This window comes from Anomaloglossus baeobatrachus, chromosome 7 (assembly GCF_048569485.1).
Source record: "Anomaloglossus baeobatrachus isolate aAnoBae1 chromosome 7, aAnoBae1.hap1, whole genome shotgun sequence".
NCBI lineage: Eukaryota > Metazoa > Chordata > Amphibia > Anura > Aromobatidae > Anomaloglossus > Anomaloglossus baeobatrachus.
In genome coordinates this window covers 55424903-55443042 of record NC_134359.1, presented here as the reverse complement: position 1 = coordinate 55443042, position 18140 = coordinate 55424903, and the positions used below count along the sequence as shown (strand labels likewise).

Genomic DNA, 18140 nt, shown 5'->3' with positions numbered 1-18140 from the left:
CAAAGCTAAAACTGGAGAACCCGTGATTCCACGGGGGGTGTATAGCCAGAAGGGGAGGGGCCTTACACTTTTTAGTGTAATACTTTGTGTGGCCTCCGGAGGCAGTAGCTATACACCCAATTGTCTGGGTCTCCCAATAGAGCGCTGAAGAAAAGGAATTTACGGTAAGTAAACAAAATTCCCTTCTTTGTCGCTCCTAATTGGGAGACCCAGACAATTGGGACGTCCAAAAGCAGTCCCTGGGTGGGTATAATAACCCCTCATGATAAGACCGTAAAAACAGCCCTACCCTACAGGTGGGCCGTCGCCGCCTGAAGGACTTGTCTACCTAGGCTGGCGTCCGCCGAAGCGTAGGTATGCACTTGATAGTGTTTGGTAAAAGTGTGCAGGCTCGACCAGGTAGTCGCCTGGCACACCTGCTGAGCCGTAGCCTGGTGTCGTAATGCCCAGGACGCACCCACAGCTCTGGTAGAATGGGCCTTCAGCCCTGAGGGAACCGGAAGCCCAGCAGAACGGTAGGCTTCAAGAATTGGTTCCTTGATCCACCGAGCCAGGGTGGATTTGGAAGCTTGCGACCCTTTGCGCTGACCAGCGACAAGGACAAAGAGTGCATCCGAGCGGCGCAGGGGCGCCGTGCGGGAAATGTAGATCCTGAGCGCTCTCACGAGATCCAACAAATGCAAATCCTTTTCACATTGATGAACTGGATGAGGGCACAAGGAAGGCAAGGAGATATCCTGATTAAGATGAAACGGGGATACCACCTTAGGGAGAAACTCCGGAATAGGGCGCAAAACCACCTTGTCCTGGTGAATCACCAGGAAGGGAGATTTGCATGACAGCGCTGCTAGCTCAGACACTCTCCGGAGAGACGTGACCGCTACTAGAAAGGCCACTTTCAGTGAAAGGCGAGAAAGGGAAACATCCCTCATAGGCTCGAAAGGCGGCTTCTGAAGAACAATTAGAACCCTGTTCCGATCCCAGGGCTCTAACGGCCGCTTGTAAGGAGGGACGATATGACAGACCCCTTGCAGGAACGTGCGTACCTGAGGAAGTCGTGCTAGGCGCTTCTGAAAAAATACAGATAGCGCTGAGACTTGCCCCTTGAGGGAGCTGAGCGACAAACCTTTTTCCAACCCGGATTGCAGGAAGGAAAGAAAAGTAGGCAAACTAAATGGCCAGGGAGAGACTCCCTGAGCAGAGCACCAAGACAAGAATATTTTCCACGTCCTGTGGTATATCTTGGTGGAGGTAGGTTTTCTGGCCTGTCTCATGGTGGCAATGACCTCTTGAGACAATCCTGAACCCGCTAGGATCCAGGACTCAATGGCCACACAGTCAGGTTCAGGGCCGCAGAATTCTGATGGAAAAATGGCCCTTGAGACAGCAAGTCTGGTCGGTCTGGTAGTGCCCACGGTTGGCCTACCGCGAGGTGCCACAGATCCGGGTACCACGACCTCCTTGGCCAGTCTGGTGCGACGAGGATGGCGCGGCGGCAGTCGGACCTGATCTTGCGCAGCACTCTGGGCAACAGAGCCAGAGGTGGAAACACATAAGGAAACCGGAGCTGCGACCAATCTTGAACTAAGGCGTCTGCCGCCAGAGCTCGGTGATCGTGAGACCGTGCCATGAAACTGGGACCTTGTTGTTGTGCCGAGACGCCATTAGGTGGACGTCCGGCATCCCCCAGCGGCGACAGATCTCTTGAAACACGTCCGGGTGAAGAGACCATTCCCCTGCGTCCATACCCTGGCGACTGAGGAAGTCTGCTTCCCAGTTATCCACGCCTGGGATGTGAACTGCGGATATGGTGGAAGCCGTGTCTTCCACCCACGTCAGAATCCGCCGGACTTCCTGGAAGGCTTGCCGACTGCGAATTCCTCCTTGGTTCCTCCGTGGTTGATGTATGCCACCGCTGTGGAGTTGTCCGACTGAATACGGATCTGCTTGCCTTCCAGCCACTGCTGGAAGGCTTGTAGAGCAAGATACACTGCTCTGATCTCCAGAACGTTGATCTGAAGAGTGGACTCTTGCTGAGTCCACGTACCTTGAGCCCTGTGGTGGAGAAAGACTGCTCCCCACCCTGACAGATTCGCATCTGTCGTCACTACCGCCCAGGAGGGGGGTAGGAAGGATTTCCCTTTCGACAATGAGGTGGGAAGCAGCCACCATCGAAGAGAATCCTTGGCCGCCTGAGAGAGAGAGACGTTGCTGTCGAGGGACCTCGACCTCCCGTCCCATTGGCGGAGAATGTCCCATTGTAGTGGACGCAGATGAAACTGCGCGAAAGGGACTGCCTCTATTGCTGCCACCATCTTCCCTAGGAAGTGCATGAGGCGTCTCAAGGGGTGTGACTGACCTTGAAGGAGAGATTGCACCCCTGTCTGCAATGAACGCTATTTGACAAGCGGAAGCTGCACTACCGCTGAGAGAGTATGAAACTCCATGCCAAGATATGTTATCGACTGGGTCGGGGTTAGATTCGACTTGGAAAAGTTGATGATCCCCCCGAAACCCTGGAGGGTCTCCAGCGCCACGTTCAGGCTGTGTTGGCATGCCTCTTGAGAAGGCGCCTCGACCAGCAGATCGTCTAAGTAAAGGATCACGGAGTGTCCCTGAGAGTGTAGGACTGCAACTACAGCTGCCATGACTTTGGTGAAGACCCGTGGGGCTGTCGCCAGACCAAAAGGCAGTGCTACGAACTGAAGGTGTTCGTCTCCTATAACGAAGCGTAGAAAACGCTGATGCTCTGGAGCAATCGGTACGTGGAGATAAGCATCCTTGATGTCTATCGATGCTAGGAAATCTCCTTGAGACATTGCGGCGATGACGGATCGGAGGGATTCCATCCGGAACCGTCTGGTTCTCACGTGGTTGTTGAGAAGTATTAGGTCCCGAACGGGACGGAAAGACCCGTCCTTTTTTGGTACCACAAACAAATTGGAGTAAAAACCGTGACCTTGCTCTTGAAGAGGAACAGGGATCACCACTCCTTCCGCCTTTAGAGTGCACCTGCCTGCAGGAGAGCATCGGCTCGGTCGGGAGGCGGAGACGTTCTGAAGAATCGAGTTGGAGGACGAGAACTGAACTCTATCCTGTACCCGTGAGACAGAATGTCTCGCATCCAACGGTCTTGGACCTGTGGCAGCCAAATGTCGCCAAAGCGGGAGAGCCTGCCACCGACCGAGGATGCGGAGGGAGGAGGCCGGAAGTCATGAGGAAGCCGCCTTGGTAGCGGGTCTTCCGGCTGTCTTTTTTGGGCGTGACTGAGCCCGCCAAGAACCTGAACTCCTCTGATCCTTTTGAGTCCTTTTGGACGAGGAGAATTGGGACCTGCCCGAACCTCGAAAGGACCGAAACCCCGACTGTCCCCTCCTCTGTTGGGGTTTGTTTTGTCTGGGCTGAGGTAAGGATGAATCCTTACCCTTGGACTGTTTAATGATTTCATCCAAGCGCTCACCAAACAGCCGGTCACCAGAAAATGGCAAACTGGTTAAACATTTTTTTGGAAGCAGAATCTGCTTTCCATTCCCTTAACCACAAGGCTCTGCGTAAAACCACGGAGTTAGCAGATGCCACTGCCGTACGGCTCGTAGAGTCCAGGACAGCATTAATCGCGTAAGACGCAAATGCAGACATTTGAGAGGTTAAGGATGCCACCTGCGGAACAGATGTACGTGTGACCGTGTCAATCTGTGCAAGACCAGCTGAAATAGCTTGGAGTGCCCATACGGCTGCGAATGCAGGAGCAAACGACGCGCCGATAGCCTCATAGATGGATTTCAACCAGAGCTCCATCTGTCTGTCAGTGGCATCTTTAAGTGCAGCCCCATCCTCCACTGCAACTATGGATCTAGCCGCAAGCCTGGAGATAGGGGGATCCACCTTGGGACACTGGGTCCAGCTCTTGACCACGTCAGGAGGAAAGGGATAACGTGTATCCTTAAGCCGTTTGGAGAAACGCTTATCTGGATAAGCGTGGTGTTTCTGGACTGACTCTCTAAAGACAGAATGGTCCAGAAAAGTACTTAATTTCCGCTTGGGAAATCTGAAATGGAATTTCTCCTGCTGTGAAGCTGACTCCTCCACTTGAGGAGCTGGGGGAGAAATATCCAACATTTTATTGATGGACGCGATAAGATTGTTCACTATGGCGTCACCATCAGGAGTATCTAGATTGAGAGCGGTCTCGGGATCAGAATCCTGATCAGCTATTTCCGGCTCATCACACAGAGAATCCTCCTGCTGAGAGCCTGACCAGTGATATGATGTAGGGGGCCGCTCATAGCGAGCTCTCTTAGGCTGTCTGGGACTGTCGTCCGTGTCAGAGCCGTCACCCTGGAATGCGTGGGACACCCCCGAGCTGTTCCAACTGAGGGGGACCAGGGGACAGTGATTCAACCGTGCCCATGGTCTGAGTTACTGGTCTAGACTGCAAAGTTTCTAGGATTTTAGTCATAGTCACAGATAATCTATCAGCAAGCTGCAAACTCTGTCCCCGTCACCTGGACAGTATTCACAGGTGGTTCTCCCTGGGTCACCTCTAGCAGAGGCCCCGGCCGAACAAGTGCCACAGGGGCCGAGCACTGCACACAATGGGGGGGTCAGTGGAACCTGCCGGTAGAGTAGCCCCACATGCGGTACAGGCAGCATAGAAAGCCTGTGCCTTGGCACCCTTGGTTTTTGCGGACGACATGCTGTTGTCTCAGAGCAATCCCAGAGGGTATATAGTGAAGAATTACCAGCGCCAGTACAGTGCAATGTATAGCATAAAAATACAAATGAACACTGCAGCACAAGTGGGGTAGGCACCAGAGGTGCCGCTTACCGCCCGCTGAAAGCGGGTGTGTGGTCGCTAGAATCCCGTGCCTGGGTCTCCCATAACTTGTCTCCCCTTCTCCAGCTCAAACAGCCCGTCAGGAATGGCTGCCGGCGTTCAGTGAAGAGGGGCGGACCGTGGGCGTGCCTCAGACGAAGAGCGGGAAACCAGCGTCTCACTGTGTTCAGTGTGAGGGCTGGAGTATGTAAAGTAAACTCCAGTCCTCGGCGCTGACGTTCTGCACAGCGTCCCGCCCCCACTCTGACTGGCAGGCCTGGGGGCGGGAACGAAACGAACTAGGCCGCAAAAAGCCGGGGACTGTAGTAGTAAGCGCGGCCGTCAAATATGCACGGCGAGCGCGGAAGTCCCCGGCGAACCACAAGTCCCAGCCGCGCCGCAGTTATAACTGACAGCAGCGGCCGGCGCGACCGTTTCCAAACCATTAACTCCTTCAGCTAGCTGAAGATAGTGTGGCACACGCGCGCAGCGCTGTTGTCCCGGGCGCACTAACACACCCAGCAATGCTGGTGTGTGTGTGCGCGATTTGCACGGGGACACAGAGTACCTTAATGTAGCAGGGCCATGTCCCTGACGATACTCAGCTCCATGTCCAGCAGATCCCAGGGGCTGTGGATGGAGCTCGGCCTCAGTGCCTGGAGACCGGTAAAATCCCACTTCACCCAGAGCCCTAAGGGGGATGGGGAAGGATGCAGCATGTGGGCTCCAGCCTCCGTACCCGCAATGGGTACCTCAACCTTAACAAACACCGCCGACAAAGAGTGGGGTGAGAAGGGAGCATGCTGGGGGCCCTAGTATGGGCCCTCTTTTCTTCCATCCGACATAGTCAGCAGCTGCTGCTGACTAAACAGTGGAGCTATGCGTGGATGTCAGCCTCCTTCGCACAAAGCTTGAAAACTGAGGAACCCGTGATCCCACGGGGGGTGTATAGGCAGAAGGGGAGGGGCCTACACTTTTAAGTGTAATGCTTTGTGTGGCCTCCGGAGGCAGTAGCTATACACCCAATTGTCTGGGTCTCCCAATTAGGAGCGACAAAGAAATATCATTTTATAATCCAAAAACACTTGATTTAGATAACAATTAACTATATTTATAAAAAAAAAAAAAAAAACCACACACATACGACAATTTTCAATACCTGCATACTTATTCTTAGGTTTTTGATTTTTTCTATGCCAAAATTTTAATTCACATTTATATACACTTTTATTGTCCTGCACCCCCCCTCCCCTCTCCCTTCCTTCCATATATCTAAAACAGAATTGGAAGTTTTGAAAGATTTCACATGTGTTAATGATGAGTATGGGTGTGAGCATTGTCATTTATGAAACAGACACTTTTTGCCCATTTGAACATGACTAAGATTGTGTCGAAACGCATAGTTCGATGGGGTCCTAATATCTACCTCACTCATTCTGCTGACCGCTTTGTACACATTTTTTATGGAATTACCCCAATAAACTTTGGATGGTTTTAACTTATGATCTAAGGACTGCGCTGGACATTTCTCCTCTTTATTTTGAATTTTTTTGCAGCCAAGCCTTCAGGGCGCTGGGTCCGGACAGAGAGCGGTGAACAGCAAATCAGTGAGTTGAATTTTCTCTTTTTTTCTGGGAGAGAAAAGCTACATCGATTGCATAATACTTATGCTAAAGCCAGCAGGGGGAGGGGATAACTATGAATTCCCCCCCCCCCCCCAGATATTATCTGCTCCTCAGCTGCTGTCACTCAAGAAGCTGCAGATTTTATAAACTTTACCTTCTTGGATTTCAAAAACTATACATCAGAGCTGACCACTACAGGTATGTATAGAATCAGCCTGATAGTGCCAGTATAGCACTGGCTGCAGGTTATATACGAAAATCCTGGTGATTGGTTCCCTTTAAAAACTTGCTAAAGCTGCCAATACAGACATGCATGACACCTCGCTGCTGGCTACAGTGCTTTAATCATTTTAAACAGAAACAATACTTTTTTTCCTAAGTCAAACAATCCGATTTTCTGATCTTGCACACCGGCGTTCACTCACAGGTGGCAGATGTGTCCAGTTATCTGACTAGACCTCGCTGAAATACACACCTGCTTAAAGAAAACACCATTAAGCTGGATGGAACCAATATTCAGTCAGCTCTGCAACAAATCTGCTGCACATTAATATATCCAATACCTGGTCTCCTCAAAAGCATGTATGTGAGCATCTTATCAGAAATTAATAGTATAGCAACCGAATGAGCCATAAATATCTAATACACAAGTGCATTGCCAGCAGAAAAAATAAAAAAATAAAATAAATAATATTAATAATAAATACTATACACACCACACACCCCCTTATAAAAAGCCTGTACTCTGTGTAACACCATTTTTCACTTTTGTTTTGCTTTTTAACATACAGTATCACTTAAAGTACTGCATTTTACACAACTGCTGTACATGGCATGTATAAATATATTCTAAATCACACAATCCAAGTATACATACCATTTCAGCTTCCTCTGCTTGCTTCTGGGCATCGGCTTTATCCCTAATAGAATAAACAAATCATCTTAATTACAGTGATGCAGCTCAATACAGACATTGATTTAAAGAAAAGAAAAAAAGAAAAAAAAAAGGCAACCAAAATGTGAGGAGTCATGTACACAAAAGATTGGTCTGGAGCACCAGAAGGTTGGTTTGAATCCCCATTCCCTGCACAGAAGACAGTTGGGCAGCATATACATTCATTTTTTTTTTATTTTTTTTTAAAGCATCTTTAAAAAGGGGTGGTCACTACTCTGCAATAGTGGCCACATCTCTAAAACTGATAGGAAGACTTTTTCTAAATACCTTGCTCATCCAAGTCTGCCTCTGAGCGGTGCTATTGCAGTCCACCCATCCGGCTCAGTGACCACAGATCTGGTAATATCACGTCAACTTCCAGTTGACCCAACATGACGGAGGCCAGCTCCAGTCTTCCCGAGTGACTGGGCTGTGGACTGCATTTCATGGCTCGTCACAGCCCAGTATCGCTCCTGCTTGCGGCGTTCTACAGCAAAGGAGACAGCATGCGAGATGCTGGGCTGTGAGGAGCAGTGAAATACTGTCCACAGCTATGACACTTGGAGACTGCAGCTGGGCTTGTAGGTGTCATGTCAACTGGAAGTTGAAGCAACATCACTCGCTCTTAGAGGTCACAGAGCCCAGGGGGAGAGGGTGGGGGTTACTTCATGGGGGATGAGCGGACCGCAATAGCGCCACTCAGACAGGATTGGCTGAACAGGGTATGTAGAAATAGCCTTCCCCATCAGTTCAGGGATGTGCCACTATTGTAGTGAACCACCCAAAAAAGAGCAAGTGTATATTTAGTATAACCACTTTACAACCTAGGACACACACACACACACACACACACACACACACACACACACACACACACACGTGTGTGTGTGTCTCTGGCAGTGTGTCCCTTTCTGCTGATGTGATCAGCACACGTGCACCCACACATTAACTGCTTAGATTGTCACACTGACCGTGCCTTCAAGACGCGATCTGTCAGGGAGATTGTGCTGTTCCCCTCCACCATTGATGGCCCCTGACACGATCATAGGGTGCCAATGGGTTGCCATGACATTGCGGGGGAGGGTGGGGGTGGGGGTCAGCTGGTGACCCCTGTCACTGTCATGACTCACTTCCTGTGAATGCTGGTAGAGCATCAACATGCATGGCAGATTATCATTTGGGCTGTTCAGAGCGGTATTGAAGCATCGCTCTGAACAGGAGAAGCAACTGGACAGGCATAAAGGCCCCTAAGGGACTAGGTATAAAATAAAAAAAAAAAAATAAATAAATAAATAAATAAATAAATACACACACACACACACACACACACACACACACACACACACACTAAAAGTTCAAATCACCCCCTTTTCCCTATTTAGGGGAAAAGGAAAAAAAAAAAAAAAAAAAAAAAACATTTCGTATTGCTGCGTTTAGAAATGTCACATCAAAATAAAAAAAATTATTCTGATCAATATATCGCAGAATTATTTTTTTCAGTCGCCACAGACTTGCATTAAAATGCAATAACAGATGATCAACACATCTCCTCTACCCAAAAATGTATAATTAAAAAAAAAGTCAGCTCAAGACGCAAAAATAAGCAGTCACTGAGCCCTGGATCCCAAAAAGTGAGAACGTTACAAGAGTCTCATAATGGAGACAAAAAGGAGTTTGTTTTTGTTTTTTTTTTACAAAACTTGTGATTTTTTGTTCTCAACTTAAAGTAAAAAACTAAAACATCTTTGGCATCTACGAAGCTGTACAAGTTGGGAAATCCAATTGCCACATCAATTTTACCATTTAGTGAACATCGTAAGTAAAAAAAAAAAAAAAAAAAAAAAAAAAAAGTGGTTAAGGGGTTGACTGAATATTTAAAATCTGATTATACTGACATTCTCACCCCTCTGCTCTGTAAATAGGCTTCTCTTTGCTGTCGTTTACAGTATAACTTTACTTCCAGTTTAGGATTTAGTCATTTCACAGTAACATTTCCAACCAACGCTTTTTTCCCCCCAGGACACTACAAAGAAGATTAAATAATCTTGACATTTACTTACTGTTTGGATTTTGCTTTGGCTTCGGAATGTCTGTGCTTTCTTTCCTCATTCTTTTTGCCAAAATATTCATCTCTGTGCAAGAAGGAGAAAAAGTTTCATACTTTGTATGGAATTAAAAAAAAATTAATCATGATTGAAAGTCAGATTCATCAGGGCTTCCTGACGAACGGATATGGTGGAGTTAGACAAATATATGGAAAGCAGCGTCCAGCACCATTAGCATGACAATTCAAATCCAGGTGCAGAAAGAAAAACATGTTTGTTGACGCATATTCAGCTGCTCCATCTTGCACAACAGTAATAGGATAAAGTGAAAAATAAAAATAAGGGCCACTCACCATCCCATAAAAACATGGATGCAAGTGGGCAGGCGGAGTTATGGACAACGGCCGTTTCGCGCACAGGTGCGCTTCAACAGTTCCTAATCAAGACTTGTTGAAGCGCACCTGCACCCATGTTTCTACAGGATTGTGAATAAAAAGTTTATTGGATGCTGAGTGCCACCTATTTTTTTTTTTTCACTCTCAGCACAGACATACCGGTCTAGTGTGAATTACTAAATATCTCCTCTACAGGTCAATTATTATAGTTGTGTAGTAATCTATAAGAAACACTCAATGCCTGATCTCTTTATACATATCTATATGGGGGAGGTAGTTAAAAACAAAAAAAAAAAATATATGATAAAAACCAACTTACTTTGACAATATGATCATGTCGGAATCTTTGAATTTAAGATCTTTGTTTTCCAAGAACTTTTTTGCAGCTTCATCTGTCTCAAATACAATAAATATGGAACCCTACAGATATAAAGATGGATCCCGATTAATCATCAACATTTCTCCAGTTATCTGGAGCAATTTGCTCATTTTTAGTTACCAACATTTGCACCGTATTCTTTATACATTGAGACACCAAGTTGTCTTTTTTAGGCTTTGATCTTTTTTTTCCCCTTGACAACTTTGCTTAATCAGATGCTTTTGTATTTTTTGTGCGCAGCTCGCTCCAGGTGGTCTGGATTTTGGATTTCAGTGTATTTTTAGGATAGGGTAAAACAATTATAAAAGTTTTACAAATTTTGGTGCTAAAGAGTCAAAAACAAGAAAAACTATTTACTTACCGTAAATTCTTTTTCTTACAGTTCCGTATTGGGAGACCCAGACATTGGGTGTATAGCTTCTGCCTCCGGAGGACACACAAAGTACTACACTCAAAAGTGTAGCTCCTCCCTCTGGGCTTATACACCCCCTGGAGAACCAGATCTAGCCAGTTTAGTGCAAAAGCTGAAGGAGAATAGCCACCCACTAGTAAAAACAGAGCAAGAACCGGAACAACTGGAGACTCTGTCCACGACAACAGCCGGTGATAACACGCGGAACAAGAAATTGCCAACAGGCAACAGGGAGGGTGCTGGGTCTCCCAATACGGAACTATAAGAAAAAGAATTTACGGTAAGTAAATAAAATTCTCTTTTTCTTTATTGTTCCTATGGGAGACCCAGACATTGGGACGTCTCAAAGCAGTCCATGGGTGGGAATAAACAGAAAAACTAAGTAGTAGGCGGAGCCTAACTTCACAAATGGGCGACAGCCGCCTGAAGGATGCGTCTGCCCAAGCTCGCATCTGCCGAAGCATGAGCATGCACTTGGTAGTGCTTTGAAAAGGTATGCAGGCTAGTCCAAGTGGCAGCCTGACAGACTTGCTGAGCCGTAGCCTGGTGCCTGAAAGCCCAAGAGGCACCGACAGCTCTGGTCGAGTATGCCTTAATCCCCGGCAGGGGAGGCACCTGAGAACACTGGTAGGCATCCGAAATGGTCGACCTAATCCAACGCGCTAAGGTCGGCTTAGAAGCAGAGAGGCCCTTACGCCGACCTGTGGTTAGCACAAAAAGAGAAGTGCACCGCCTAAGAGCAGCGTTGCGAGACACAGATCCGGAGAGCACGCACCAGATCCAGAGTATGCAACGCTTTCTCAAAGCGATGAACAGGAGCCGGACAAAAGGAAGGTAGGGTAATGTCCTGGTTAAGGTGGAAAAGAGAGACCACCTTAGGGAGAAAGTCCGGAGTCGGACGGAGAACCACCTTGTCTTGGTGAAAAAACAAAAAAAGGTGACTCCGAAGAGAGCGCAGCCAAATCAGAGACTCTCCTGAGGGAAGATATGGCCACTAGAAAGACCACTTTCTGTGAAAGACGAAACAAAGAAACCTCCCTAAGAGGCTCAAAGGGGGGTTTCTGCAAGGCCGTGAGGACCAAATTGAGGTCCCAGGGATCCAAAGGCCGCCGGTAAGGCGGAATGATGTGAGACGCGCCCTGCATGAAGGTGCGGACCTTAGCCAGCCGGGCGATACGCCGCTGGAACAGCACTGACAGAGCCGAGACTTGTCCCTTGAGAGAATTGAGGGACAGTCCTAGCTGCAGACCGGACTGTAGAAAAGACAGAAGGGTCGGCAAGGAAAAAGGCCAAGGAGAATGGCTGGAAGAGCGACACCAGGACAGGAAAATTTTCCAAGTCCTGTGATAGATCTTGGCAGAGGAAGACTTCCGGGCCCGAGTCATAGTGGAGATGACTTCAGGGGGGGGGGGGAAATACCAGAAGCCGTCAAGATCCAGGACTCAAGAGCCACGCCGTCAATCTGAGAGCCGCAGAATTCTGGTGGAAAAATGGACCTTGTGAGAAGGTCTGGACGGTCCGGAAGATGCCACGGCACCTCTACGGACAGATGGAGCAAATCTGGGTACCAAGCTCGCCTGGGCCAGTCCAGAGCAATGAGGATGACCCGACGGCCCTCCATTCTGATCTTGCGCAGAACTCTGGGCAAGAGAGCTAGAGGGGGAAACACGTAGGACAGACGAAACTGGGACCAGTCTTGAACCAGAGCGTCCGCTGCGAAGGCCTGAGGATCGTGGGAGCGAGCCACGTAAATCGGAACCTTGTTGTTGTGACGGGATGCCATTAGGTCCACGTCCGGAGTGCCCCACTTGCGGCAGATTGACTGAAACACTGCCGGGTGCAGGGACCACTCGCCACCGTCCACGGTTTGACGGCTGAGATAATCTGCCTCCCAGTATTCCACGCCTGGGATGTGGACTGCGGATATGGTGGACTTCGAGTCCTCCGCCCATTGAAGGATGCGTTGTACCTCCAACATTGCCAGGCGGCTGTGTGTCCCACCTTGGTGATTGATGTAGGCAACCGCTGTCGCGTTGTCTGACTGGACTCGGATGTGGTTGCCCGCCAATAGGTGGTAAAAAGCTAGGAGAGCCAGAAGCACGGCTCTGGTTTCCAGCACATTGATCGAGAGTGCCGACTCGGCCGGAGTCCAAGTGCCCTGCGCTCGGTGGTGGAGACATACCGCTCCCCAGCCGGATAGACTAGCATCCGTGGTGAGGTTCACCCAGGACGGGGCCAGGAAGGAGCGCCCCTGAGACAGAGGGGCCGAAGCCACCACTGAAGAGAGCTCCTGGTCTGTGGCGACAGAGCCACTAACTTGTGCAAGGAGGAAGGCCGCTTGTCCCAACAGCGGAGAATGTCCAGCTGCAGTGGACGCAGATGGAACTGGGCGAAGGGAACAGCCTCTATTGACACCACCATCTGACCCAGCACCTGCATCAGGTGCCTGATGGAATGACGGCGGGGCCTCAGCAGAGAGCGCACCGCCAGTTGGAGGGACTGCTGTTTGATTAAGGGCAACTTCACAAGTGCCGGCAGAGTCTCGAACTGCATCCCTAGGTACGTGAGCCTCTGGGTCGGAGTCAGAGTGGATTTGGGCAGATTGACCAGCCACCCGAATTGGGCTAGAGTGGCGAGAGTGAGCGAGACGCTCCGCTGACAGTCTGCGCTGGATGAAGCCTTGACTAGAAGGTCGTCCAGGTAAGGGATCACTGCTAACCCCTGGAGGTGCAGAACCGCAACCACTGCTGCCATGACCTTGGTGAATACCCGAAGGGACGTGGCTAACCCGAAGGGGAGAGCCACGAATTGGTAATGTTCCTCTCAGATTGCAAATCGTAGCCAACGCTGGTGTGAAACTGCAATTGGCACATGCAGATAGGCATCTCTGATGTCGATGGATGCCAGGAAATCCCCTTGGGTCATTGAGGCAATGACTGATCGCAGAGACTCCATGCGAAAATGCCGCACCTGAACATGCTTGTTGAGAAGCTTGAGATCCAGGATGGGCCGGAAGGAACAGTCCTTTTTGGGGACTAGGAAGAGATTTGAGTAGAAACCTCTGAACCGTTCCCGGGTGGGAACCGGTACAATTACTCCGTTGGCCTGCAAGGATGCCACGGCCTGAGAGAAGGCGGAGGCCTTGGAGCAGGGGGGAGTTGAGAGAAAAAAAAATCTGTTTGGCGGGCTGGAAGAGAATTCTATCCTGTAGCCGTGGGAGATGATATCCCGCACCCACTGATCGGAGACGTGTTGAAACCACGCGTCGCCAAAGTGGGAGAGCCTGGCACAGACTAAGGACGTTGCTGGCGCGGACAGATCGTCAAGAGGAGGCTGCCTTGGCGGCACCACCTCCTGCGGTCTTTTGTGGACGCGCTTTTGGGCGCCAGCTGGATTTATGGTCCTTGGCTGAGTTAGTGGACGAGGCCGAGGGCTTAGAGGACGACCAGTTGGAGGAACGAAAGGAACGAAACCTCGACTGTTTCCTACCCTGGAAAGGTTTCCTGGTTTTGGTTTGTGGCATGGAAGTACTCTTCCTGCCAGTAGCTTCCTTAATAATTTCATCCAGCTGTTCACCAAACAGCCGGGACCCAGCAAAAGGGAGCCCAGCAAGGTACTTCTTTGAAGCATCTGCCTTCCACTCTCGGAGCCACAAGATCCTGCGGATAGCGAGGGAATTAGCCGAAGCCACCGCAGTGCGGTGAGAAGCCTCCAGCATGGCAGACATGGCATAGGACGAAAAAGCTGAAGCCTGGAAGTTAAGGAAACCATTTCGGGCATAGATTCCCTGGCGAGGGAATGCATCCCCTCTAGAGAAGCAGAGATGGCTTTGAGAGCCCACACTGCTGCAAAAGTCGGGGAGAACGAGGCCCCTGCCGCCTCATACAGATTTGGCCAGAAGGTCAACCTGGCGGTCGGTGGAATCCTTAAGAGAGGTGCCATCAGCCACTGACACAACGGTCCGGGCTGAGAGCCTAGACACCGGAGGGTCTACCTTTGGGGAATGAGCCCACTCCTTGACCACCTCAGGTGGAAAGGGAAAACGGTCATCAGAACCACGCTTTGGAAGCGTTTGTCAGGACAGGCCCTAGGCTTGGTCACAGCGGCCTGAAAACTGGAGTGGTTAAAGAACACACTCCTTGTCCTCTTAGGTGAGGTAAACTGGTGCTTTTCTGCCAGAGAGGGTTGCTCCTCTGATACTGGCAGATTGAGGGCCAGTACAGAATTAATGGGCGCAATCAAATCACTAACATCTGAGTCACTTTCGGACAGATCAATGGGGGCACATGGAGTTAACCTCCGAGCCCCCTGTAAGGGTATCGTCCTCATCCTGCGTGTCAGCTCTGGAATCAGAGTCACGGGAGGAGGAGGGAGAGGGAACCCTGCGTCTCTTAGAAGGACGGAGTCTGGGACCAGATGATGAATCCTCTGTGAGCTCCGGTCCTGAGAGACCCCTAGCAGCAGAGGCACCCTGTGAAGGGGGCCGATGCATGTTCAGTAAAGTCCTGGACAGAAGTTCCATGGAATCGGCAAAAGACTGGGAGATAGACCTAGAAAAGGAATCTACCCAAGCCGGGGGTTCAGCCACAGGAGCAGCCTGAGAGACCACTGGGGGTGAGACCCCAGGCTGAGGCACCGTCAGATTAGAGCAGGCATCACAATGTGGATATGTGCTCGGTTCAGGCAGCACGAGCTTACATGCAGTGCATACTGAATACAGCTTTGGAGCCTTGCTCCTCGTGTGTGACATGCTGCTGGAGTGGGGGTTCTGCCAGAGAATGACCCCCAGAGAGTATACACAGAGGTCCACAACCAGATGTTGTGGCTTACGAGACCGCTGGAGCAGTGTGTGCCCTCCAGATACCGAAGCCCGGACCCCCAAGCACCTCAGCAGGGATGCTGCAGACCAGCGCTGATCCAGGGAAAACCGCTGAGAAAATGGCTGCCGGAGCGAAGAGAGGGGGCGGGACCTACTCTGAGAGCGGGATCTGGAGGGCCAAAGACCTACAGGGTCAGTGAGAAGTGTCCCTCCCCTGTGCAGAACGGCCGCTGGGCGGAGCCGCGCAGTCCCTCTGCATGAATGACATGCGAGGGCAGTGAAAACGAAACTAGGCCTCCGGCGAAGCCGGGGCCTAAATTTGAGCGGTGCGGCCGGCGCGCAGGCAGAGAACCCGCCGTTAATGTCACAAAATTCACTCAGCACACTCTCCCACAACAATAAAGTACAGGGACCCCCACAATATAAACGTCTCAGGTACTTAGCTTGCTGAGACGCAGGGTTCCAAGTCCCTGGGGATGAGTGCTCCGTCCAGCAGGATCCTGATGGGCTGCGGATGGAGACCGGTCTCCTGCCAAGCATGGAGAACCGTGCTGGCTCCCACTTCAAACCAGAGCCCAGGAGGGATGGTGAAGGAGCACGGCATGTAAGGCTCCAGCCTTGGAATCAACCTTAACAGCACCGCCGACACAGTGGGGTGAGAAGGGACATGCCGGGGGTCCAGACTTGGACCTGCTTTTCTTCAAACTTCTTTCCAAAAATCAAAAATCAGATGAGAATGCATGTGTGGATGTATGCCTCCTGAACACAAAGCAATGAACTGGCTAGATCTGGTTCTCCAGGGGGTGTATAAGCCCAGAGGGAGGAGCTACACTTTTTAGTGTAGTACTTTGTGTGTCCTCTGGAGGCAGAAGCTATACACCCAATGTCTGGGTCTCCCATAGGAACGATAAAGAAAATAATTTTTTGCTTTATTCATGAGCCACTTGCTCTACTAAAGAATTTGGAGCAAACAAAAAAAAAAAAAAAGTGTGTCCCCCCCATTAACTCGAGAACGGCGGTAGCTATAGGCATAGAAGTGGTGTCTAGGTATAGTAAAGTATCCATGCGCTACGCAATGAAACCACCTATAGGGCCACCTGGTGGAAAACAACGGAGTTAACATTTTTATCTCAAACGGAACAAGAGAGAAAAAAAAGTGAATTACAAAGTTGTAGGGCATCATCAATTCAATACAAATCGACACCTTGCATACAGAAATGCTATGATTAGAACGTGTAAAACTCACAAGACTGCGGACGTGAAGCGATACCTCATGGAGGCCTTCCTACAAGTCATTGGGTATGGTGGCTGCATGGAGTGGCCTCCACGCTCACCTGACCTGACCCCATTGGACTTTTCTGTAAGGTCACATCAAACAGCAGGTGTATGCGACCCCTCCACCAACATTGCAGGACCCTACGACAACGTATCAAAGATGCCTGTGCAAACGTGTCACCTACCGTATTGCACAACAAGCAGCAAGATACAGTATGCTGTGCAGAGTCCAGATGTGCATCAAAGTTAAATTAGCACCATATGCGTGACCAGCATTCAATGTTTTTTTTGGGGGGGGGGGGGGGGGGGGGGATCATGGGTTTCAGATCATAGCATTTCTGTATGCAAGGTGTCGATTCGTATTTAATTGATTATTCCCTACAATTTTTTTTAATTCACTTTTTTCCCCCTCTATCTCGTTCAGTTTTCGAGATAAAAATGCTAACTCCGTTGTTTTCCACCAGGTGGCGCTATAGGTGGTTTCATTGCGTAACGCATGGCTACTTTACTATACCTAGACACCACTTCTATGCCTATAGCTGCCGCTGTTCTCAAGTTAATGGCGGTGGACAGGATATGGGTGGACACACCGTATATGTTATACCAAATAAATTTAAAAAATAAATAAAAATTTAATATAGTCAGTCTCCTCTGCAACTTATTTACCTTAAATGCCTTCTGAAGGGTTCGTCTCATCTGAATGTTCTCGATGGGACCTTTGCCATCAAGCCATTCCTTTATATCATCCAGGGTTGTTTCAGGCTGGAATCCTTTCTGCAGAAGAGAAGAGTGATTTAAGGGTTTTCTCCCCCCCCCCCCCCCCCCAAGATATCTGGCCTATATTTGTTCCGACTTCTACATGCCAGATATAGAGACACACATTCACCCTTTAAACACCCATCGCCCCCAATATTTTCATTCCAACAATATGCAGAGTCCCCACCACCCACAGCCATAAAGTGCCCCTGATCACCAGCTGCAGCGTTACCCAACGCTTTACTGTTGCAGCCAGGTGACCTTCCTGTCTTGACAGTATAGAAGTACAGAACTTTGTAAGGGGAACCCACAACCCCTTTAAATACTGCATACAGTGGGTACAGAAAGTATTCAGACCCCTTTACATTTTTTCCACTGTTTGATTGCAGCTATTTGGTAAATTCAAAAAATTTCATTTTTTTTCTCATTATTGTACACTTAGTAATGACTGTGGAACTTTTTTCTTCATCTCCCTACTTCATCTCTAAAGCTCAGCGACTGTGATCTTTGGGTTCTTTACCTCTCTCACCAAGGCTCTTCTCCCACGATTGCTCAGTTTGGCTGGACGGCCAGGTCTAGGAAGAGTTCTGGTGATCCCATACTTCTTCCATTTAAGGATTATGGAGGCCACTGTGCTCTTAGGAACCTTGATTACTGCAGAAATTCTTTTGTAACATTGGCCAG

The 18140-nt window shown here is 49.5% G+C and overlaps 1 protein-coding gene across 1 annotated transcript in view; it reads right to left on the bottom strand.

Annotated features, from left to right (window-relative positions):
- The window catches only part of SSB (small RNA binding exonuclease protection factor La), a 74560-nt gene that overhangs the window by 32027 nt on the left and 24393 nt on the right, over window positions 1-18140 (bottom strand). The window contains 4 exon segments of the mRNA XM_075317310.1: window positions 7319-7361; window positions 9436-9507; window positions 10135-10235; window positions 17367-17474. Of these exon segments, the coding sequence (XP_075173425.1) occupies window positions 7319-7361; window positions 9436-9507; window positions 10135-10235; window positions 17367-17474 (324 nt within the window).